At 35.1% G+C, this 24,780-nt stretch overlaps 1 protein-coding gene across 1 annotated transcript in view; it reads left to right on the forward strand.

The window, feature by feature from the left end:
• Positions 1-24,420, forward strand: part of RAB10 (RAB10, member RAS oncogene family) — a 99,990-nt gene extending 75,570 nt beyond the window's left edge. The window contains exons 2-6 of the mRNA XM_001370829.4: positions 6,332-6,392; positions 13,840-13,978; positions 18,513-18,602; positions 19,551-19,652; positions 21,800-24,420. Coding sequence (XP_001370866.1) covers positions 6,332-6,392; positions 13,840-13,978; positions 18,513-18,602; positions 19,551-19,652; positions 21,800-21,883 — 476 coding nt within the window. The 3' untranslated portion in view covers positions 21,884-24,420. The remainder of the gene's footprint in view (positions 1-6,331; positions 6,393-13,839; positions 13,979-18,512; positions 18,603-19,550; positions 19,653-21,799) is intronic.
• Positions 24,421-24,780: the final 360 nt, after the last annotated feature.

The raw sequence follows: 24,780 nt of genomic DNA on the forward strand, positions 1-24,780 counted from the left end.
CCTCCTCATGTCCCTTGCCCATTTATCAATTGGAGAATGGCTTGATTTTTTTGTACAACTGATTTAGCTCTTTATAAATTTGAGTAATTATACCTTTGTCAGAGGTTTTTGTAATGAAGATTGTTTCCCAATTTGTTGCTTCCCTTCGAATTTTGGATGCATTAGTTTTGTTTGTACAAAAACTTTTTTAAAAATTTTATGTAATCAAAATTATTGATTTTACATTTTGTGATTTTTTTTCTAACTCTTGGTTGGTTTTAAAGTCTTTCCTTTCCCAAAGATCTGACGAGTATACTATTCTGTGTTCACCTAATTTGCTTACAGTTTCCTTCTTTATATTCGGGTCATCCACCCATTCTGAGTTTATCTTGGTGTAGGGTGTGAGATGTTGATCCAAACCTAATCTCTCCCATACTGTCTTCCAATTTCCCCAGCAGTTTTTATCAAATAGTGGGTTTTGGTCCCCAAAACTGGTAGTTTTGTGTATAACATAGACTGTCTTGCGGGGTCATCTACCCCAAGTCTATTCCACTGATCCTCCTTTCTGTCTCTTAACCAGGACCAAATTATTTTGATAACCACTGCTTTATAGAATAGTTTGAGATCTGGTACTACAAGTCCTCCTTCTTTGCTTTTTTTTTTCCTGATTTCCCTGGATATCCTTGATCTTTTGTTCTTCCAAATGAACTTTGTTATGTTTTTTAAGTTTTTTGGTAGTTCAATGGATATGACACTAAAGAAGTAAATTAATTTGGGTAGGATTGTCATTTTTATTATGTTAGCTCATCCCACCCATGAGTAATCAATGTTTTCCCAATTGTTTAGATCTAGTTTTAATTGTGTGGAGAGTGTTTTGTAGTTGTGTTTATATAGTTCCTGTGTTTGTCTTGGCAGATAGATTCCTAAGTATTTTATATTGTCTAGGGTGATTTTAAATGGAATTTCTCTTTCTAATTCTTGCTGCTGAAATGGGTTGGAGATAATATAGAAATGCTGATGACTCATGCAGTTTTATTTTGTATCTTGCAACTTTGCCAAAATTGTTGATTGTTTTGACTAGCTTTTTGGTTGATTCTCTAGGATTCTTTAAGTAAACCATCATATCATCCGCAAAGAGTGATAGCTTAGTCTCCTCATTGCCAATTTTAATCCCTTCAATTTCTTTTTCTTCTCTAATTGCTACTGCTAGTGTTTCTAGCACAATGTTAAATAATAGAGGTGATTGATAATGGGCATCCTTGTTTCACTCCTGATCTTATTGGAAAGGCTTCTAGTTTATCCCCATTGCAGATGATGTTGGCTGATGGTTTTAGATATATGCTGTTTATTATTTTTAGGAAAGGCCCTTCTATTCCTATACTTTCTAGTGTTTTCAATAGGAATGGGTTTTGTATATTTTATTTAATTAATTAATTAAAAATATTTTTCCATAGTTACATGATTCATGTTCTTTTCATCCCCTCTTCCCTCCTCCCTCCCAGAGCTGACAAGCAATTCCACTGGGTTTTACATGTATCATTGTTCAAAACCTATTTCCATACTATTCATATTTACAGTAGAGTGGTCATTTAAAGTCAGAATCCCCAATCATATCCCCATTGAACCATGTGATCAATCATATGTTTTTCTTCTGTTCCTACAGTTCCTTCTCTGGATGTGGATAGTGTTCTTTCTCATAAGTACCTCAGAATTGTCCTGGATTATTGCTTTGCTGCTAGTAGGAAGTCCATTCCATTTGATTGTGCCACAGTGTATCGGTTTCTGTGTACAATGTTCTGGTTCTGCTCCTTTTGCTCTGCATAAATTCCTGGAGGTCTTTCCCATTCATATCTGCCTCTGATAACAGATTTTCAACTTTTTTTGTGCATGTTATGTGTGTGTACTTTTGGCTGTTTTGTGAAGCCTTAAGACTTTCTTTTGGAATGTTTATAATTAGAATGGAAATCAATTATATAGAAATAAAAATAATTTGTCCTCTAAATTCATAGATTTAATCTTTTTTTTTTAACTGTTACCTTCTGTCTTAGAATTAACACAGAGTATTGGTTCTAAGGTAGAAGAGCAGTAAGGGCAAGGCAATGGGTGTTAAATGACTTCCCCAGGGGGTCTCACAGCTAGAAAGCATCTGAGGCCAGGTCCTCTGGTCTCCAGAGCTGGCTCTCTATTCACTGAGCCATGTAGCTGCTGCCCCTGTTCATGGACTAATTGAAATCTATTCATAGATCCAAGGATTCTGAGGATCTCCCAGGTCAAGAACCTGTGTTTTAGATAGTTCCATGAGCTGTTCCTACTGATAAAAATCCCAGCCCTTAGAGATTGGCCAAACATTTGGTGATGAGCCTCAGATGAAATTCTATTTACCTGGTTCATAGGAAAAGCCTTTTTGAGCCTGGTGAGACCTTCTGATACTTTTGTTTTGCTGGAGTAGATTTTTAGGCACCCAGGGTGTCACTCCACACAGTTGTTAAGATTTCAGGGGAAGGTTTTTCCTGCCATCTTCATAGATGTGCAGATTTGCCTACAGTTATTTCATCCAGTAGATGGAGCCCTTCCATTGTGAGGGAAAGAATTGTTAAGCTCCTGTGAAGATTACTCTGAGTGAAATGTTTTTTTTTAGGTGGTTTTAGAGTTATCAACACTGGGCTATTGAATTTTGTTATTTCTTTATTGTCTAGTCTGTTCCAACTGATAATTTTTTGTATTTTTAACCAGTACCAAATAGTTTTTAAGGATTGTTGCTTTATAATATAGTTGAAATTTATACCTTCATGCCCATCTTTCTCTGTTATTTCCTTTAATAGCCAAAATTTTGCTATTTTGTCTAACTCCCTGTCTCTGGTAATTTGGTTAAGCACTAAATATGCAACATCTTGGTAATACTGTCATTCTTAAAATAGTATTTTAGAATTGAATCTTCACAAGTATAAAATGTATTCTGATGTATTGCCTCCCAGATATTTTGAGTTTTATACTTCTTTGAATGGTTTTATCCTTTCTCTAACTGCTTTGAATTTTATTATTATATAGGAGTAATGTTGAGTTTTATATGGACTTATTTTATAGCCTACAGCTTTGCTGAGTATTAATTGTTTATTTCTCTAGAAATAAAGCATCATGTCATCAGCTAAGGAACATAGGAACAATTTATTTCTTTGCCTTCCTTTTCAACTTTATTTTGTCCACACTATTATTAGCATTTCTAGAACTATCAAATAATGGTGAGGAGAAAGGACATCTTTGTTTTACTCTTATGTTTATTGGGAAAGCTTTAAGTGTTTTCATTGCATATAAGGTGCTTGCTTTTGATTCTAGATACTTTTTATGATATATAAAAGAGCTGCCTTATGCCTATACTTTATATGGCTTTAGTAACTTTGTGTCATCTGTAAATGTGAGCATGTAGTTATTGAATAAAAGAACAAATCAATAAAGTAATACGGTAAGTATTTGCTTGACTTAATTGCTTTTGGAGTAACTATAGTTAGAAAATTTTTATTAGCTGGAAGGGAAGTCAGGCTATCTGGATACTTGTACAATTTCATCCACTGAGTTGTTAGGTGAATTCAGTCAAGTCACTTCCATTTCCCAATCCTTAGTTAGCAGGTTATGGGCCTTTGAAGGTCACTGAATTAAAAGCTAGAAAACTTAGGCTCTTGGCACTACTGTTACACATCTTTGTAACCTAGGGGGAAAATCATTTAACTTCTAGATTTCAGTTTCCTCATCTTTAAGATAGAGATTGAACTTATATGACTTCTGTTTAACCTCCTTCTACTTTAAAGTTTATTATCTTGTGAACAGAGATATGTAAAGTCATCTCTAGTCCCCATATTCCATGGGTGTGCAGATTTTATTTTAACTCCTCTTTGACATGTAGCAAAAAGGTTTGTAGTGGACTTTTTTTTTTTGGTGGGGATGGGGTTGGTTCCTTTTATTGTAAAAAAAAGCATTTTAACCTCTACATCAGGGTCTAGATAGAACATCCTCAGAAAATAAGCCAAATCAGTCAGTGCTGAAAATTGGCCCTTTTATTTGATATGTTTAAAGGAAGACCCATCCGTTAATTGGAGACACCCAAGGGAAAAGGATACTTATGCAATACAATAAAACTCTCACCTTGGTACCAGAATTGACATCTTTGTAACCTTCTGGGAAGGAGTGAGGAGGAAATACAACCAGAGATGATATGAGGAAGCCTCAGTCAGAGTGGCCTTTTGGTGGTAAATGAATACAATTATTTATCAAGTCCTTTACTATATGCCAAACACCATAGTAAATGATGGCTATACAAAAACAAAAGTCCTTAAGGAGCTTACAATTGTAATGAGGGAGGTAATAACTAAGAGAGTAGAGTGGCAAGAGGACTTCCAGGGTTTGGCATGTGGTTATATGCACTCACACTTGGATTTTAAGGTCCCCGTGTCAAAGAAACTCAAAGATCTTTGGTGTAAGGACTGTGGAAGTTGTGATAGCTCTATAAATAGAGCTGTGGGGGAAGGGATAGGGCAGAAAGGAAGAGATTCCCAAGTAGGATGTGAGAGCATGGCTAGGTAATAAAGTGAAAGGAGAGGGAAACATTGTTCAGACTGTAACACAAATATCTACCTTATACAGTATCCACTGCTTTTAGTTCCCATCTCCTGATCCCTATCATTCCAATAAAAAAAATTTTTTTTAGCAGTATTTTTAGCTCTTTGCTGCAAAAGGGGAATAGTTGTCACCAGTAGATACCTGGTCAAATGATGCAAAGAGGCAGTTTTCAGAAGGAAAACTCCAAACCATCTAACATGAAAGAGTATTCCAAATCAGTAATAACTAGAGAAATGTAAAATAAAGTAACTATAGGGTTCTGTCTCAGATTGGCAAAAAAGGTTAATGACATGTTGGTAGGGCAATGAGAAAACAGCACTGATTTGTAACTATGAATTGGTCTAGCCATTCTTAAAAGCAATTTGTAACTGTTCTACAAGTCACTAAATTGTGCTTTTACTCAGCTTTACTACTAAACACCAAGGAGATGAAAAGCAAGAAAAGAACCCATATATACAAAATTATTTTAAAACAGCCTTTTTTTGAAATGGCAAAGAACCAAAAACTCAGATGGGGTTCTTGTCTATTAAGGATAGGCTAATTACATTTATGATTATAATGTAATACTGTTGCCCAGTAAGAAATAAAGCTACAGATAAACTTGAAAAGAACATATGAAATAATGAGGAGTTAAATGAGCAGAATCAGAAAAAAAGAATGGACAAAATGACAATTTTTAAAAATCTGAAAGACTTTGAGAACTTTGAGCAAATACATTGACTGATTGTGATTTAAGGAGACACTACCTTGAGGGGGATACTTAAGATACAGAATAAGACATATGTTTTCAGACATAGCAAATAGAGAAATTAATTTTGTTTGACTATTCACATTTGTTACATTTTTCCCTCAGTGGGGGAAGTAAGAAGACAAATATAGGAAAAGGGTTTAGATATGATAGAAAAAATAGTTTCTATCATACTATTTTCTAATTTTCCCAGCAGTTTTGTCAAATAATGAGTCCTTTCCCCAAAAGCTTTGATATTTGTTTATCAAATGCTAAGTCGCTATGATTGCCTAATCTATTCCATTGATTCACCACTCTTTTTTAACCAGCACCAGACTGATTTGATGATTATTGATTTATTGTATATTTTCATATCTAGTACGGCTAGACCTCCTTTCTGCATTTTTTTCATTAATTCCCTCGATATAGTCTTAGTCTTTTGTTCTTCAGATAAATTTTGTTATTTTTTCTAATTCTAAGAAATAATTTTTGGGTCGTTTGATTGATATGATACTGAATAAGTAAATTAGATAGGATTGTCATTTTTATTTTATTGGCTTGGCCTACCCATGAGCAATTAATGTTTTTCCAATTGAATAGGGTGCCCTAAGGGAAAAAGAGCATTGAGGCTTATTTCTTTAAATTGTAGAGATAGAAATATATGAAGACTGGAAAAGAACAGGACAGCTTTGAAAGTTACAAGTTGAACATAAATGCTTAAAGAGAAAAGTAAACTGTACATTATAGAGACCTATAGTTACATGTACAGTTTGCCTTTTCTATTCTTCATACATGGAAATACCTATTTTTAAATTTAGTAAAAAGGTGGACAGCTTTGCTCTGTCATGAAACTCTTCTAATTTTAGCCATATTGTTATTTATTTAAAATGGGGTACACTTCCTCAGAACTATGATTCTGTAACTGAAAACTAAAAGAAAATTTTCTATAAATTTAATTGTGGTTATATATTATGAAATCACTTTTAAAAGTTTCTTCATTTTTTTCTGTTGTAGGAATTGACTTTAAGATCAAAACAGTTGAATTACAAGGAAAAAAGATAAAGCTACAAATTTGGTAAGTGATCTTAATATTTTTTCATTATGGATGTTGGAGATTTGGTTAAGAAAAGAGTTGGTAGTGAAAATGCTAATTTATATGTAGATGTCATTAGTTGTGGTGAATTATGGTCCAGTATTCAATATAAGTGACAGTTTGTAATGGATTTCAAATATTAACCCTAACCCTATAAATGAACTCATTATTAAATGCAAATAATATGACTTTTGGAAATTTATTTTTACCTGATGTTTTCAATGTTATTTCAGTCTTTTAAAAGAAAGTTTGGCTCCTTTCCTCAGGTCTTTTTAGAGCCTAAATGAAACCCAGCCTTTCTATTTATTACAGAACGAACAAAAAGTACACCAGTATACTATAACAAAACCTATTGGAAAAAACCTACAAGTTCTCCACAGATGTTACAGAATCCATTTTCCTCTTCTTTTTCTTCCAGATATTAACTTTATTTATTACTAGGCCGTTGTCTAGTTTTAAACCTGAAAGCCTTGTTAATAAATTTTAGATGAAGATGTGATTCTTCAGCTAATTAATACATAAATTAAGGTTACTTTGAAAATAAGACAACCAATTTAAACTCTGTAAGTAATCATTTTGTATCATTTAACATGAAGGAAAAAATTCACCTGTAAGAACTTTCACCCCCAATTATCCTGGTCACAGAACACTAAAAAAGAATTACTGATCAATTTTAGTCATTCTTGGTTTTCCCCATTGATAAAATATCTTTTTTTTTAAACCCTTATCTTCCATCTAAGAATCAATACTGTATATTGCAGAAGAATGGTATGGGTTAGGCCAGTGATGGTGAAGCTATGGCACACATGCCAATGATGGAAGGCCCAGAGCTCTCTGTGGTCCCATCCTGTTACCTCTTCACCTCCACCCCAGTTTGTTACTAGAAAGGCAAAGGGACTTAGATAGAGCTGTTCCCCTCCCCCTCTCCACCATGCCTAATGACATTTTTTTCACATCCTCTGTTCAGCCGCCCAATAGGAGTGCAGGAGGGGGGCGGGGGCAGGGAAGGGTGCTTAGGCCATTCCTCTGCCCCTCTTCATCCGGACTGAGAATATTTTTTTACTTCATGCACCCCTCTGCCCAGCAGCCCAAGGCAGGAGCACTTTCTTCCTCCCCTATGGGGGGTTTGGGGGAGGGAAGAGGAACGGGCACACCTGGCACTAGGTGGGGGAGGAGGGAGCAGGACACAGCATGCAATCTCTAAAAGGTCATATAGATAGGAAGTGTCTGAGGCCAGATTTGAAACCCAGACCTCCCACTTCTAGGCCTGTCAATTTATTGAGCTACTTAGCTGCTCCTGATGAAAATATCTTTAAATAGATAATTTATCCTATTTACCCAGACTTTCAAAAATATATCAACCAATTTTCTTGTTAGCTTTTCAATTCACTTTCCAATTTCCTAGAGTTGAGAGGTTTCTGCTTTTAGCTCAAATCTCTATTTTCCAGTAGACAAATAAGTTAAGACCCCATTTTAATATTAAGCAGTTTTTGACTCACTACTCACTCTCCTCCAGCCCAGTCCCTCAACACACACACACACACACACACACACACACACACACACACACACACACACACACACACACACACACACACACACACGAGATCTTTGGAGTAAGGGGACCCAAGTTTAAGTCTTGGCAGCAAGCACTTAGGGCAACTTCACTTTCTTGACTTCACTTTCTCAGTGTGTAAAAACAAGAAGTTGGAATTGATGACCTCCTTAATCCCTTCCAGCTCTAAATCTTTAATCATACCGCATATACTAGGATTATACTATTAGTGTCCATTGATTTGTTTCTAAATCTAAGATCCTGTGACAACTTGATCATTTGTTCCTTCCATTGGGTCATAATGCCTTTACTGTAGTTTAAGTGTATATCTCCCTTAAAAGGATCTCAAAGTCTAGGAGTAAACAACTGAGAACTTAACCCCCACCCCCCACCCATAGTAGAGGAGTCTCAGCAAATGACAAATCCATGTTGCATTATAAAAATGAAAAATAAAAAATCCCCTATAAATGGCAAATGAAGCATTGAAAATAAAATTTTTAGAGCTAAATAAATATAAAAACGACATGCTCAGCTTCTGAATGAATTTGAGGACTTGTGGTCTATAAATCTGGAATCATAATCCTAGGTTATAAAACTTTTGGCTCCCTAAAAAAGGTTATACTTTAGTGATTAGCATACAGATTTTTAGTTTATTGTCAAGGACATAACTTATTCCTTTTGTGAATTGTTTATCAGATGTCATCTGTAACTTAGGGCTGATTTTATTATGTCAATATTTTTAGCTCTTGATCAATTCTATCTGATCTATAATTGCTGTGAACTTGTCCTGTCTGTGTTTTATTACTCAGGATCTGTAGGTTTTACTCCCTAATTCTGTGATTACTTGGGTTATGAATATGTCATTGTACATTTCTCCTTTTTTATATTTTATTTTGCTCTGTTGTTTCTAAATAAAAATTTCCCAGACTATGCAACCACTTGTTTTTGTTAGTTTTTTAAAAACTTAATTTTCATAATAAGTGTTATTAATAACCATCTTGATTCAGGATTGGAGATTCTTTTTCTACAGGGAGCCCTCTAATCCACAAAGGAAAAAAATTTAAAGGTTAAATAAAAATGCAAAACAATTTGTTGTTGTGTTTTTTGTTTTTAAGAGAATAAGCTAGGGAATGTTAGGTGCATCTTTTAAAATTATGTATAAAACTTTTGGTTAATATGGTGTCATAAAAAGGTCCTAGAAGTTTTTCCATAGCTCTGGTCTTTTCATCATTCATCATGAATGCGTGGAAGTCTCTTAATTCATTAAAAGTTCATCCCTGATTCCCCCCAGTAGTATAATCAATTTTGCTGGTATGTTATTCTTGACTATAAGCCCATATCCTTTGTCTTCTGGAATATTGTATTCTGAATTCATTGAGGTTTTATAGTGGTGACTGCTAAATTGTGAGTGATCTTGACTCTGGCTCCTTAGTGCTTGAAATTCTTTATTTTTTGACTGTTTTTAGTTTTGTTTTTGTTTTGGCCAGGAAGTTCTGGATTTTTACTAGGATGTTCCCTTAGAGCATTCATTTTGGAGTTTCTTTCAGGAGGTGACAGCTAGACTCTTTATATTTCCACATCATTTTGTGGTTATCTTCAAAAATTTCTTGAAATTGGATGTGTTCTTTTTTTAATCAGTGTTCAACAATGATTCTTAAATGTTTTCTCCCAGATTTGTTTTCTAGGTCAATTGCTTTTTTCCTATACTTTGTTTTCTTCCCTTTTTTCAGCCTTTTGACTTTTTAAATATTTCTTTCTGCTTCATGAAGTCATTGGTTTCTATTTGGTCTATTCTAATTTTCAAGGAACTTGTTTTTGGGGTAAGATTTTGAATTTTTTCTCCCAACCTGTTTGTCAACCTTTCTGATTCTTTTTTTTCAGAGCTCTCATTTCTTTTCCAATTTTTTCCTCTTATTCCAACTGTAAAAAAAATTTTTTAAGTTTAAAAAAATTTGCTTCATCTCTTTTAAGAATTTTGATTGTTTCCCAAAACTGTTTTTCTCTGAAGCATTGTTTGTAGTTTTATGATGTGTGTGTGGGTTGTTTTTATCTGGGGAAAAAATGAGATTTTTTTCTGTTTAGTTTCAAGAGGGAGGAAGTAAGATGAATGAGTGAAAGTTTGAGAAATTTAGTAATTTATAAGGGAAATCTTGCTAACAATTAGAATGATGTATCCCAACATGAAATGGGTTGCTTTTAGCAATATTTGGTTTGTTCCCTTGGAGATCTATAGACAATAACTTCATATCAGGTAGGTTGTAGAGGCAATTCTCATTCAGGTGTGGGTTGAACTTGGGGTACATAGCACTCTTTTCTGTGCAAATGAGTAGAATATGTTAAATTTATATGTTGGGCTTGAATATTTAATTGGTGGTCGCCAGGGATTTAATTTCTAAATCCCAAAATGAATTACTAAAATAAATGGAATTATGGTGGTTTTATTTTTACAATAGAGGAAGATTTAAGGAAGAGAGGGAAAAGGGGGCGGGGAGAGGGAGAGAGGGAGAAGGACGCACCTCCGGCTTCCTCTAAATCAATTAGAAATTCTAAGGCACCAGTCAGGAGAAAGGATTGTTTAAAAGGAAAGCAGTCTGAGGTCTCCTGCACAAACTCCTCCAGGGGTCCAGTTCCACAGCCTTCACTCCAAGTCTGAGTGTCTGTCTTCCAGTCTCTCCTCAAGTGTCTGTCTTCCCTGCAGCTCCAAATGACTGATCTTCACTCCAAGTCCTATTAACTGTCTTCCAGTCCAACTCTGAGTGACTGTATGCTCCCTGTGTGTTTCTGTTTCCACTATTTAAAGACCTTTTTCTCTTGTGTCACCTCCCCTAAATTTTATGTTTACCAATCACAGCAGACTCTCCAAGACTGTCCACTCTTTCACATGTGGGCCACAGACCTTCCACTCAGTGTATGAGATAGGTGTTCATATCTTTTGTGCTTAGTTCACACCTTTTTGTGGTTAAAATGGGTATATCTACTTTAAATATTGGATTTACACTTTTGGAGATTTAAATCTAAAAATAGACAGGGGATTGCAATTTAATCTTCACAATAAAGGAAGAGCTAAGTATTACCTTCATTGTTACAATCAGGGGAGAGCCAAATCCAATCTTCATTAAAAAAAAATGTAATTTGATAGAATTTCCTTTTCTAGGGATCTTATCAACAGACTTCTCTTTTATTTATTGCAATATTTTATGTATTTGAAATATCTAATCTTAAATCTTTCCATATCAAAAACTTTTATATTCCATAGGCTCACAGTTCTTAGTCTCTTTCATAACTGACATCAGATTAGTCATCTTGAAATACATATTTTCATTCTATACTCCTATGTGCCTTGAACATAGTAAGGACTTAATTTTTTTAATTGAAGTGGAACCTGAATTATGGTGTATCTAAGAGCTGTTCTGAACATTTTGAAGGATTAGGCACAATTCAAATATCTGCCTTTGGCTTAAAAGAAGCATTTAATTTCACAGAATCCCCCAGTTGAAAGCAATCTCATAGATACACCTAGTCCACATCTCTCGTTTTATAAACAACAACAAAAAAAAAACCTTGTAGCATTAAATAACTTCTTCAAGATCATAAGGAAAATGTGGTGACCAGGCTGGGAGTTATACTGTATTCCTGTTTGTGCTCTTATACAGTATAGATAGCCCTCTGCACTTGTATTTATCTTTTTAGAAAGACAAATCCTTTTCTTCCTTATCAAAATCATGTTGCCATTGTTTTCAGAATTTTATACTTGAAACATACTCTTCTGAGCCAGCTTGTTTCTATAGAAACTTAGGCCATGGCATCCTACCTTTCTTTTGTGTAAGTTATGTGAACTTTCATCTCCCAAAATCTGGAGTAAATATTGTACTTAGCCAAAAACTAGTTGTGTCTGAAGGCCCAATTACAGTGCTTGCCTAAGAACATAATTTGCCTGGGTTGGAGATATTGGAGAAGGAAGATTTACTTTTACAAAGTTTTAATAGGTTATCGGTAAACAGTTCTTTTCACAACAGTTGGCAGGTAGCCACCAGAAGAAGACACAAGATGAGTATGAATCATGGGATTGGGGTCATTTGAAAATGGAGAGTCATTTAGAAATGAAAGTCCTTTGGAGAATTAATGGGAACCATATCCAGAACTTTGAGGTAGTTAAGAGAAGGAAGTATACTTTATATAGGTACTTTAGATTCACATTTAGCTTCATGATCTTTTTGGCAATGTTTTTTGGGGGAAAGAATTTAGTCACAGATAAGCATAGAATTGTGTATATAATTTGCTAATTGTGTATAATATGTAGAAAGTGGTGGTGGGTGTGCACATGTAGGGCATTTTAGAAGATGTTTTCCCTAAATAGTTATTACTTTAAAGATAATTGAATTGTGGATCCTCTAATCCTCCTACACTACAGCTGTTGTACTCTGCCATAACATAGCTTTTTAAAGTTTTCGTTTGCACTGAATACACTGCAGCTTGACCTTAAACACTTAGCGTATTGGATTATAAGATGATTCTGTGCCAGAGGTACCTCACCCTTGTCAAATGTGCTGTACCAGGGCTTTTTGATGAAAAAACTTTACAGAGGTGACTTGGAGATATCCTAAATCTTTCCTCCCTCATGATGGCCAAAGTAGCTGGAAGGGCCAGCATTTCAGAATGTTAGTACAGTTTCATCTCCAACAACAACCCCTGCTCTAATTAAATTGGTGTTTAAGTTGGCCTGAATTCAATAGGAAGGTGCCTGGGGTCCTGCCAAGGGGGGGGGGGGGGAAGGTCTGTAAGAGAGAAGGGGCTGGGATTTAACCTATTCCATTGGTTCTTGTATTTTAAGATAATTATTGGCTGGCCAAAAAGCTTCATAAGCTGCACTTGTACTAGACCTACTAGTTTAGACTCAAACTGATATATCCCAGATTTGGCAAATAAATGGAACAAATTTTTATTAAACATCTTTTATATAGGTACTATGTTCAAGTTATATGTTCCAAAAGTATATTGCATTTTAAATTTGTAGCACAAGTTAAAAATTGGAGCTTGGTTTAATTTCTTTTTATTGCTTTGTAATGAATGCCACTATCATTTATAGCAAGTAAGAAACATAACCACAGTGACCTAATATTGATTTTTTACCTTATTCATTTATAGAGTTTATATCATCAAAGTGTTATATACAAGATTTGACTACCCTAAATTCTGGCCTGTTCAGTGCTGTGGGTCGTATGTCTGTCATCCATGTCTCCATGCACTGAGGCACCCCCTTCCCCCCTTTTTTTTTAAAGGAGTGATACAATCAGGTCATAATACCCTAGAGCCTACACACTTCTTAAAGTGATAGTAAGCAGGATTTGGTTCTAGGTCAAGAAGTCTCATTAACTTTTTACCAAAATCTTTTTGTAACTTTTAGTTTGTTCTCCATTTGCCAATGAGGTCCATATGTAATTGCTTTAATACTGTTAGGTAAAAGGGGGAAGTGATAATCTTTTTAGTCCTCGAATTTTGGTGCTAATTAACTTTAATCTTAACTTGTCTCTTGACATCTCTTTGATTATTGTTATCACTTTCATTTGGGCTAATGCATATATTACCTATGCTACTTTTTAACCTTTTAACCCTGGGCAAGTCACTTAGCTTTCCTGGACCTTCCTCATTTCTAAAATGAGAGGTTTGACTTGACAGCTACTGAAGTTCCTTCTAGTTATAGATTTATGAACCTATGATCTTGCCTAACATCCAAAATATTCTGATGTGCTGAGAGTGGTAATTTATATTGCTACTTACATATTATAGATGACGTGTGTGTGGCAGGTATGAAATTCTCATTAATGTATTACTCTTTGAATCTGTAATTTTTAATTATGGGATATTCATTCCCAGGGATACAGCAGGCCAGGAGCGATTTCATACCATTACCACCTCCTACTACAGAGGAGCTATGGGAATCATGTTAGTGTATGACATCACCAATGGTAAAAGCTTTGAAAACATCAGCAAATGGCTTAGAAACATAGATGAGGTAAGTAAAACAGGAATATTTGATTCCTTCATGAATTTGTTTTTGTTTGGGAAGAATAATTGGACTGCTCTTTTCTAGGCCTTATGTGGTATATTATCCAGCTAACTGAAAGTATTACATCTTTTAAAAAACTTATTAAGTCATTGATTGATCATTAAAACATATTTGGACACTTAAGATGAATTTGTCTTGATCCTCATTAAAGGGAGACAGTTTCTGTGAAGTTCTTGCCCTTTTTTATGGCATTTATATTTAACATGACCCTATGGGAAACATATTGAAGAGTTTTATTATAAGGCTTCATTGTATGTATGATTTACCTGAGTGAAGAATTGCATCAAGGGAAAAATTGTTATTGCCATATTACCTTGAAACACTATCTTTACCAGTTAAAAATCCTTGTCTATAACTGCCTACTACTACTCATAATTATGAACATGACAGGGGGTTGGGGGATGGATCTTTTCCAATGCAGTTAATCTTCTGGAAGATGTTAGTTTTGCAATTTAATAGTCAGTATAGAATACATGGAACCAAGAAATTACTCCTTTTGATTCTGTATTTTTTGTTAGGTTTGACTCTTAACATATGTTTTATAAACAGCTCTCAAAAACATATAGAAAAAGCTTATTTAATGGTCTCTATACTTAAATTTGCCTACATCGATCAGATCTCTTTCTAAAGTCTTCCAGTATGTATTGTAAACACTTAAAAACTCAGCCAACAAGTTTATATTTTCTAGCTAATGTGAGTTTGAATTGTGCCTGATTTTTTAGTTAGCTGGTTAACTCTAAAGATAAGAGGAAAATGGAAGCCCAGACCTTCAGCATTCCTATAGTCATGACAAAGATATGAGACAAGTATGAGGTTGTGGAACATGGTTCCTTCCCTGTGGTCATGCTTTTAATTTATATCACAGATGCTTTCTAAAATTTCCTTTAAAAATTAAATGTTTTTCTAGAAATATGAACCCAATTTCAAAAGTTTAACATTCATCTTAATAAAAACTATTGCCTTTGTTTTAATCTTGCTAATTGAAATGAGCAAGTCATACTAAGGCTTTAAGAACAGACCTAGCAATGGACTTTGTGTATTATATGAAGATCAGTAGAGCAGTATTTCAAAGAGGCTCAACATCAAAAGGTTAGACCTCTATGTGGTGATTAGGTAAAGAATCTCAACAGTATCTCCTAGAGACCACCTGTGATTAGTAAGAGTGAAGAGAGTGGTTGAAGAGAGCAGTGAGTCCCTAAGTGATGGGAGGAATATATACACCAGTGAAATCATGGATTTCTCAAGGATAAGTGTAAAATATGATATCTTGCTCACTAATCTTATCATTATACACATAAAACTGAATTTAAAGACTAAAGTTAATCAAACGCATGCCAACTGGAAAAAAAATATCACTAAGAAATTTCTATTAGAACTAGTAGTCTATGGTTACTTTGGCACTATTTTTCTTATGTATACTCTGGTTGTTCATTTAACTGTGTTTTTCCATCCTGGCTCTAACTTCTTGTCCTTTCACTTTCTGCTAAATATTATGTCACTAAGTTTATATAGTTTATATATACCTATATCCAGAGGTACTTATCCTTTGGGAAATAGTCTAAGAAGCAAATTAATGATTATTTAATTGTAGTGGGATATCAGAATCTTAAGGGCTACCTGAGAATCACAGTTTGCCTGTTTGTATAATTAACTTGAAGTCACTTTTAGGATGAAATTTAAAATCTTGACTGTTTGAAGTACTAGACATCCCCCTGGAGTGACTGAAACCTCTGTAGGACACATGGAAAAATAAATATGGGAGTTTAGGGCATGTTAAAAGAGTATACACATCCTGTTACTATTAATACTTTGTGCCCTAAACTTTAGGAAAAAATTTGTGTCACTGAAAACCTGGCCCTATGGTATTTACTTCCATTGAGAAGAGGAGGGATCTGAATACTGAATACTTAGGATTCCTATGTTGTAAACAATTTAAAATCAAGTCAAGAAAACTTAAGATTTTGGACAAGTTGGTACAAATAGGTCATGGATACGGAAAATAAACATGAATGGCAGATTGTATCTTTTACTTGTACCAGTAGACAGTATTCATGCTCCAAGGACAGGTTAGCACATATGCAAAGGCTAAATAACTACCATAGTGGCCACTTGGAGAATGCCTTAATCAGTGAGATAAAAGGAAGCTCTGTGTTATTCAATAGACACATTACAAAGCACCACTGTCTTGATGGGGAATTTAAACAAGAATCATAATTATTTCCTTGCAGTATCACAGTGCATTTTATCTAGCTGAATACCTTGTAGATAGTATCAACTAGGACCTGTATTACTAAGTTGTATCCTCCTATACAAAGAAAATACAGTAATGGCTATGGCTTTCTGGTAGAACCTGAATAACACTAGGCTATCAATGTTACAAAGCAAAATATAAAATAAATACAGTAGTTCCAAATATGGCAGGGGTAATCATATACTTTATTTGTCTTGAATAATTCCCCCCTAAAAATGACTTTAGTAATTTAGTTGTCATACACTGCCCCCCTCCCATACAACTCAATATCCAGTGTAATTCTTTTTTTGCACCATTCTCACCACTTGAATTTATCTCTTTCATTTGAATGTCTTCAGTTACACACAACAGATCCATGTATGTACTTTACAATGGTACCTGTGTCAAGGAGATAATGCACTAAGTGAAGGACTGAGGTAGCCAATATAGTTGTCAAGGAATTTGTCAGTATTCCCCAACCAGCTCATCTTTGTGTTCCTTATGGTGTCACATCCACAGTGTTAGTTCACCTCCAGGTTAGCTATAGTATGTTTGAAGTAGATTGGCATGTTCCATTTAATGCAGTTAACAGGAATAAAACTTCAGTTTGGACCACCCAAATTCTATTAAGAGAGAGAAGGCATTTTCCCTTAAAATAAATGTGGCTTAATTTAATTCCTTAACATCAGAATTTTGTGAAGTAAAGGATATTTGTACTTGCCTGTGACAAGAGTGTCCCCCTACCCCCACCTTTGTTCCTTTCACATACTGCTTCTTTAATTGATATTTGGTCATAATGTAACACATCTCTGCTGGGAACATCTTTAACCAGTGCCTGAAGCACTTAGATTCTGAGTCTTCTAGGGACAGGCATAATACAGTTAGTTATGAAAGTGTAAAATGTTCCACACACTCCAATTTAAAGTGCTGACATTTATTACTTGTATGGCCATGGACATGTCACTTAAACTCTGAGCATCATTATATTCCACTTATTTAAATGGGAACAATGTTTTCATTATCTACCTCATGGGAGGTTATTGCAAGAAAAAGCACTTTGTAAAACACTTTTTTTTTAAAGTGTGCTTTATACATAAAGGAGATTTGCAGTTTTTTGTATATGGAAATACTCTTTTGGTGTTACATGCTGAATAAGAAAATTAACATTCCCTAAATATGAATTTTCATGTTAACAGAATGGGGTTTATTTCTAACCAGAACATCGATTTAGAGTCATGACTCGGTTTCAAGTCCTAGCTTTACCAACTTTCTATCTCTGTTGACAAGCAAGTCAGTCATTTGCCTGAGGCTAGGTAATCTTCAGTAAGACAACTAAATTCAGCCCTAGTTTCTGCATATTCTCCATGTTTTGGTAGCACTATCTAGAAAGTAATAGAGGTTCATGTTTATAGTATCATAGATCTAGAGCTGAAAGAAGGGATAAAAAGTAGGTTTACATATGAAAGGTCTTCTAGTCCAACACCCTCATTTTACAGATGGGGATACTAAGGCCTAGGGAGTTTAAGGGACTTGACCAAGGGTATCTACATAATAAATGACAGCGACAATTAAGTGATGTCTTCCGACTCCAAATTCAGCACTTTCCACTGTATCATGATTTATATCTAATACTTTTTAACAAGGTACTTTGCATATATTATCTCATTTTATCCTTTCAACCACCACCTTTATGAGATAGGTAGTACAGACATTTCCTCCATGAATAGAGAAACAAAGGCTTTATAGACTGAAAAGAGAAGTGGAGGCTGAGGTTAAACCTAGGTTTTCTGACACCAAGTCCAATATTTTTTCCACTATTTTCATCAGTCAATAAACATCTGTTAAGTGCTGCTTGTTAGGGATATCTTTGGTTTTTTTGTTTGGTTAATAGGAATTTATGTCAACTTAAATCAGCCTTATAGCTTATATTATTTAAGTGCAATTCTTCAAAGATTCTCTCTTCTAATTCAAAGAAGATGACATGAACTCACCTAGCAATGTGTGACCTCAAGATAAGTCATTTAACTTCTGAGGATTTCTTTCTCTGTCTAGTAGGCAGACATTATATTTGCATACCTATTTCAGTTTGGTTGTGCAGCTCAAATGAGGTAATTGGTATACAAATAAACTATTAGCATATTAGTGAACATGTTAAACTGAGGCCATTATAATTATTTTGGAAATACTTAATGCTCCTTTCAGAACTTAGAAAATGTATTTTTTAAAAAGTAAAATTTTGTTCTGTTGTAGCATGCCAATGAAGATGTGGAAAGGATGCTGCTAGGAAACAAGTGTGACATGGAAGATAAGAGAGTTGTACCTAAAGGAAAAGGAGAACAGGTAACAAATCCTGAATGAAATTAATATGATCTTATTTTTCTTTCAGGGTTTTGGGGGAAAAACTGTTTGATAAACAGCAGTCAATACTGTCTATTGGTTCCAAGGCAGAAGAGCAGTAAAGGCTAAGCAATGGGGATTAAGTGACTTGCCCAGGGTCACACAGCTGGGAAGTGTCTGGGATCAGATTTGAACCCTGGACCTCCTGTCTTTAGGCCTGGCTCTCAATCCACTGAGCTACCCAGCTGCCCCTGAGGCAGTAATTATTAATGCAAAGCTAACAAACAACTTCGCACTGCTTTGTAACATGTTAAACTAAAAAAGTAGAAAATCTGTAAACCAGTTCAAAATAACCATTCCTCATATAATGTCTAACTTATACAAGGAGAGGAAAATTATGGGTGTTGAATGGTGTATTTTTTACTCATTAAAATTTAGTTTCTAACTTATTCCACTTTAAAGGGCATAATCTTGTTTGGATCTATACTGTAAGTGATACCAAATATCATAACTATAATTGAGATTCATAGAATGTAGAAGGATCAGAAATATTTAATAACTGCACTCACTGAAACCAGCGATTTGAGAAACTGGATGGTCAACAAGCATTTATTAAGCCCCACTATGTATCAGACACTTGTGCAAATGAGTAATTTAGTAGGCATCTTAATTTTCTTCTATCTAACCACCATGACTTAAATTACTAGAAGTATAGAACAATAAAACCAAATAGAGACTATGGTTCTTTCTTAACTTCATCCCAGTAGAGCTGAAATATTAAGTATAGTTATATCTTGTTGTAAGCTGGATAATGTTATCATAAAAGAGCAATTTCCTCTTAGGTCAACACTAACTATTATCATCTTTGTAAAATTGTTCGTTGTAGATCTATCAGTGGACAGTTTGTGCTAGATTGTTTTATGATGGTCTTTTTGCTTATTTCTATTTTAGATTGCAAGGGAGCATGGTATTAGATTTTTTGAGACTAGTGCAAAAGCAAATATAAACATTGAGAAGGCATTCCTCACATTAGCAGAAGACATACTTCGAAAGGTAAGTTTTAATTTCATGTAAGTTATACCTGAAATGACTCATTTGAATGTTTGGCCCCTTTAAAAATTATTAGTAAAAATACATCCAGGAAACTAATTTTCATAAAGTTTATCTTTACTTTATTGAGACTGATACAAATATGAAATTAAAATATTTTTTGAGTGACTTATATATATAAAATGTCACTTTTTGGGGGGGGGGCTAGGGTTATGGAATGGGTGTCTTAAAATGAATTTTAGAACTTAAGGCAACCTTAATTCAACTTCATATCTTATAAAAAAGCTGAGGCTCAAAGAGTGACTTGTTACCCTCTCAAATTATGAGAATCATCCAAATTTCTGGGCCCTTTTCTTTCCATTCTCTTCTCTCTGTGTTACTCCCATGGGTTAATTTATTTCCGTACATGTGAATCTTGCTGCTTCAGCTATACTTCCATTCAGAGAAGGACACGAAGGAGCTGGCCTTTCAGGGTAGGATGTGTGACATGTCTAGGTACCACTGTCCATTCTCCATAACCCTGCCAATCTTCCTAAAGTATAAATCTCTAACTTTGCCCCTCCTCTGCTCAGTAAACTGCAGTAGATGCCTCTCTTCTTTAAGATAAAATACAGATACCTCACATTGGTATTTAAAGCCCTTTACAGTCTGGCCTCAACCCTCTAGGCTTATTTTTAAAAAATCATACCTTCCAAACAATCTGTTCCCAGATCCTAAACTCACCTTGCTGTTCCCAGAACTTAGCATTCCATGCCTTTGCACAAGCTTGTGCTTCAGATGTTCTCCCTCCTCACCTCCACTGTTCAGAATCTCTGGCTTACTTAAAGCTTGGCCTTGGTGGCTACTAGCTCCTGAAAGAAGCCTTTGATGAATTCTGCTCCCCACCCCACCCCTCTTCCTTCCCCTTATTTAGTCTTTTTTTTCCCTTCTTCAGTTCACAGGGTATGTTCTTATCTGTGTGCAGGTTGTAGGTCCCTTCTCCCCAAGAGAATGTAAATCCCTCATGGGCAGAGTCTTTTGTCAGTTAATTAATACAAATTTTAAAAGTCAAATCAAATTCACCATATGTTTGAGAATATTCTATATGGTTGACATCACTTTCTTTGTAGCAGCAGCTACCTAGGGTCCTATTATTGTCTGGTTACTATCAGGCATTTGACAGACCCCAGCTTCATCCTGGGACCTTAGAGGAGTGGGGCACCTAGAATGGTTGCAGCGAAACCAGCATAAATGTTTGATTAAATAAATACCCTTGTCATGATTCATGTCAATTTCCTTTTAAAATACAATTTCTCAGGAGCTCTGGAATAGTAAGCAAGCAAAATAACAAGCAGGCCATCAAGATGAAGAATTTCTAACTTTAAAATATCCAGACATAGGAACAGCATTTTTTTGTTTGTTTGTTTGTTTTTTTCCCAGCAATAGTTTCTCTTTGGTGATGGGTTATTTCAAGGAGGAAGATTAATTACCACTACTTTAGACTTTAAAATTTTTTCCAGTTTAATTGGGTTCCTAACCAGCAGTGACTGATTGTCACTCTTAAAGGTATATTCCCATAGGAACAATTGATTTATAGCCTTTTTGATTGTTTCCAATTTAACTTGTTTTGAGGTTATTCAGAACTGTCAGGTAATTGGATAATCACAGCCACTACACTGATGATTCCTGGCTCTTAAGGAGCTTATAATTAAAGATACAGCATGCAGACATGGAATATACTATGTAGATCTAAAAAAAGGATATGCAGGTAGTGAAAATAGTGATCAACACAAAAATCATATTTCTTTAGTTTTCCTCACAACAATCCTTGAAACTTTGTAGGGAAGAAGATAGGTATTCAGTGGGCATGGCTGGATGATGCCATTCCTTTGTCCACTAATTATTGGCTCAGGAATTCTTCATAGAGGGAAAGGGATTTCAAAGACTTCTGGTAGAGGTGGCCAGGTGTGTAATACAGACTTTAGTCTTCCAGACCTTTCTTCAGATAAAATGTCCAAGTTGACATCATTCATTGCTTTTCCCCACTAGGTCTGTACCTTCCTGTGTCATATTATTGTGAAAATTTACATTTTCAGAAAAACTTCTGTTGACATTTACTTTGCTTCTATTGGCATTTTGTCATCAGTTAATTTCTTGCATGTTTGTTGCAGACCCCTGTAAAAGAGCCCAACAGTGAAAATGTAGATATCAGCAGCGGAGGAGGAGTAACAGGCTGGAAGAGCAAATGTTGCTGAGCGTTCTCCTGTTCCATCAATTGCCATCCACCAACCGTTTTTCTCTTCTTGCTGCAAAATAAACCACTCTGTCCGTTTTTAACCTAAACAAACATTTTTTTCCACATCTTAACAACTCTCTGCCCTCTCTGTTCTTCCATCTTATGACTGCTTGCTGACTATATAATTTTCTCCAAACAAAAGTGTATAGAAGAATCATGTCCGTGACTTCATTTTTAAATGTACTTGCTCAGCTCACCACTATGTTTTGGTTGTATTATAGTCCAGTTCTTATCAACATTAAAACCTATAGCAATCATTTCGATTCTATTCTGCAAATTGTATAAGAATAAAAGTTAGAATTAACAATTTTATTTTGTACAACAGTGGAATTTCTGTTATGGATAATGTGCTTGAGTCCCTATAATCTGTAGACATGCATTAGCAAAAGAAATGGAAAAACAAAACAAAACAGGAAAACTCTCATTTCCGCCTTGAGCATTTAAACGGGGTTAATTTTGTCCTGTGCCTTATGTGGAAAGAAACTTTTTTTTTTGTTAACTTTTTTCTTTTGTTCTGGTGGACGCATGTGCAGGAGACATATCCAAATGTAACCATTTTCAAATATGAAATTTTTGTGGTTTGCTTGGCTGTGATTGTCAATGTAGTAAATTGAGGACAACAAGTAATGCAGAAACGGTAACTTTCATTTGCTGAGTCTCCTTGTAAAGTGGCCTTGCAATTCAAAACTGCTTCTGATATCTTTTAACTTCTCCATGGCCACTTAAACCACCCCACCTCACCTCATTGCCTACATAGTGCTTTATTTGCTTTTTTTTTTCCTTCACAGTATAAAATGTTTTGTTTTTTAAATTAAAAAAAAAAGGAGAGGGGGGCAAACCAATGTTTGTTAAGTTTAACATAAAGCACTGATTTAACTTGCAATGTAAACTCTCAAATATACCTACTAACTACTTCCCACTAGCAAATGTCAGTTCACTGGTGTCTTTCCCTTATCTGATCTCTCCCAGCTCTCCTTATTTCCTCTCCTTACCCTACTACCCTTCCTTTCCCTAACCTCTTCCTCTCCTTGTTCTCCTCCTATGTATCCGTTGAGAACGGAAGAGTTATTTGCATGCACTAGTGTTTCAATGGAGGGTGATGTGGTTTGTCTTTCTAATTATGTGTATAGAGTATTCAGTTCCCCCAAATGTATCAGTTAGCCTAAATTTACACGGTCTCCATTTTGGCAACTCCTCTAGCAGGTTGGTAGCCCAGAAAAAAGGTTTGTGAGCTTTTTTTTTTTTTTTAAATAGGGCAAGGGTCAAATTGAACACCACAAATTGCCAGTTGTATTAAGCTTTGGCTTCCCCAAAACATTTTTTTCCAGTGTTAAGATTATTTACCTTAAGATTCAGAAACTCAGCTTTATCTCTTAACTTAAAAACCTTTTTGGAGAGTTAAATTAACATGAATTGGAAAACTGACAGCAAAAAGTACTTCATGTAAATATAAGATCACTAGCCATCTTTAGCCCTGCTCCTATTTTTTCTTATGTTTCCAGTTGTTTTGCTGCTTTGCTTATTAGAATAGCACAAGTTAAATTCCTTCTGCTGCTGGCATCCTAAGATGATACCTTTGTTGAAATTATTGAATAGCATGATTCATTTCTAGCAGAGGCTGAGTTTAGGACAGCAGCTCCCATTGAAATGAGTCTTGCCTTTTCGTGAACAGCATGTTAATGCCCTCTTGGCTCATGCAAACAAGGGAAGATTTCTGCCATGGAAATCCATGGATTTTCCAAGTAGCACCCTAAAATGTACCTTTCTGAGCCTCATAGGTGGGTGTCTTTATGTCTTTTTTTCCTCAGTTAAATCACTCTTCCTTCTAAAAGCAGCCTTGCCAAATATTCTTTAATTTTTTTTATTATACTGAAATATACTGAAAGGGCAGTATAAAGCCTTCTCCAAGTTCTAGGTTTGACCTGCTGTCAGCATAGTCATTTCATTTGAATTTTTTGTTTCCCTTTTCTCTGGAATGTAAAGTTGTTTTATTGTTTTTTGATTTGTGGAGGGTGGGGGTGGGGCAGTGAGGTTGCTTTTTATTTTGCCATCTTCACTTGGTTAAACCTACTTAATTGGGTGACTTAAGGTGAGAAATAAAACACTGGGATTTTGGGTGATAGACTGACAGTTTCATTGTTTGCATAATAATTATAATCGGCATTGTAAATAGGCAGGATGTGGCTACCTTTTGTTAAATCTGCACTTTCTAAATATCAAAAAAGGGAAAATGGAGTATAAATCAATTTTTGTATAATCTTTGTTTAAAACATGAGCTTTTATTTGCTTAATATTAGAGGGCTTGGCCCCTTTTCTGTAAGTCTATTGGGCTCCTGTGTAGATGCTGTTTTCATCAAACACCGACCCATTTGTCCATCCTCTGGTACAGCACTAGCTACAGATTCGGTTTCATATTCTACTTAACAATTTAAATAAACTGAAATATTTCTAGATGGTCTACTTCTGTTCATATAAAAACAAAAATTTGATTTTGAACTCTGGTTTGGTCTTCATTTATTTATGGAGAACATGGTATAGATTCCCTTAAGTTAAAAGCCTTCAATTCAAAACAAATCACCTTGGCTGAAACAAGGTGATTTCCTTTTGGTTCCTTAAAAAGACAACTAGAACTAGAACCTTCTAAGCTATTGAATGATGTGTCCAACCTCATGAATTCATAGCATCTTAGAACCTCAGATCTAGTTTAGTCTGTATCTCTGGCCATCCAAAGAAGTGGTGATCCTGAAAACCTTTAATAAGGTGGGGATGGGGGGGGGGGGAAGCACCAGGGTTAGAGTTATAATCAAAAGAATTGCTCCTTATCTCTGTAATCTTTGGAAAGCAACAGTCTTTCAA

The sequence above is a fragment of the Monodelphis domestica genome, chromosome 1 (assembly GCF_027887165.1).
Source record: "Monodelphis domestica isolate mMonDom1 chromosome 1, mMonDom1.pri, whole genome shotgun sequence".
NCBI classification, from domain to species: domain Eukaryota; kingdom Metazoa; phylum Chordata; class Mammalia; order Didelphimorphia; family Didelphidae; genus Monodelphis; species Monodelphis domestica.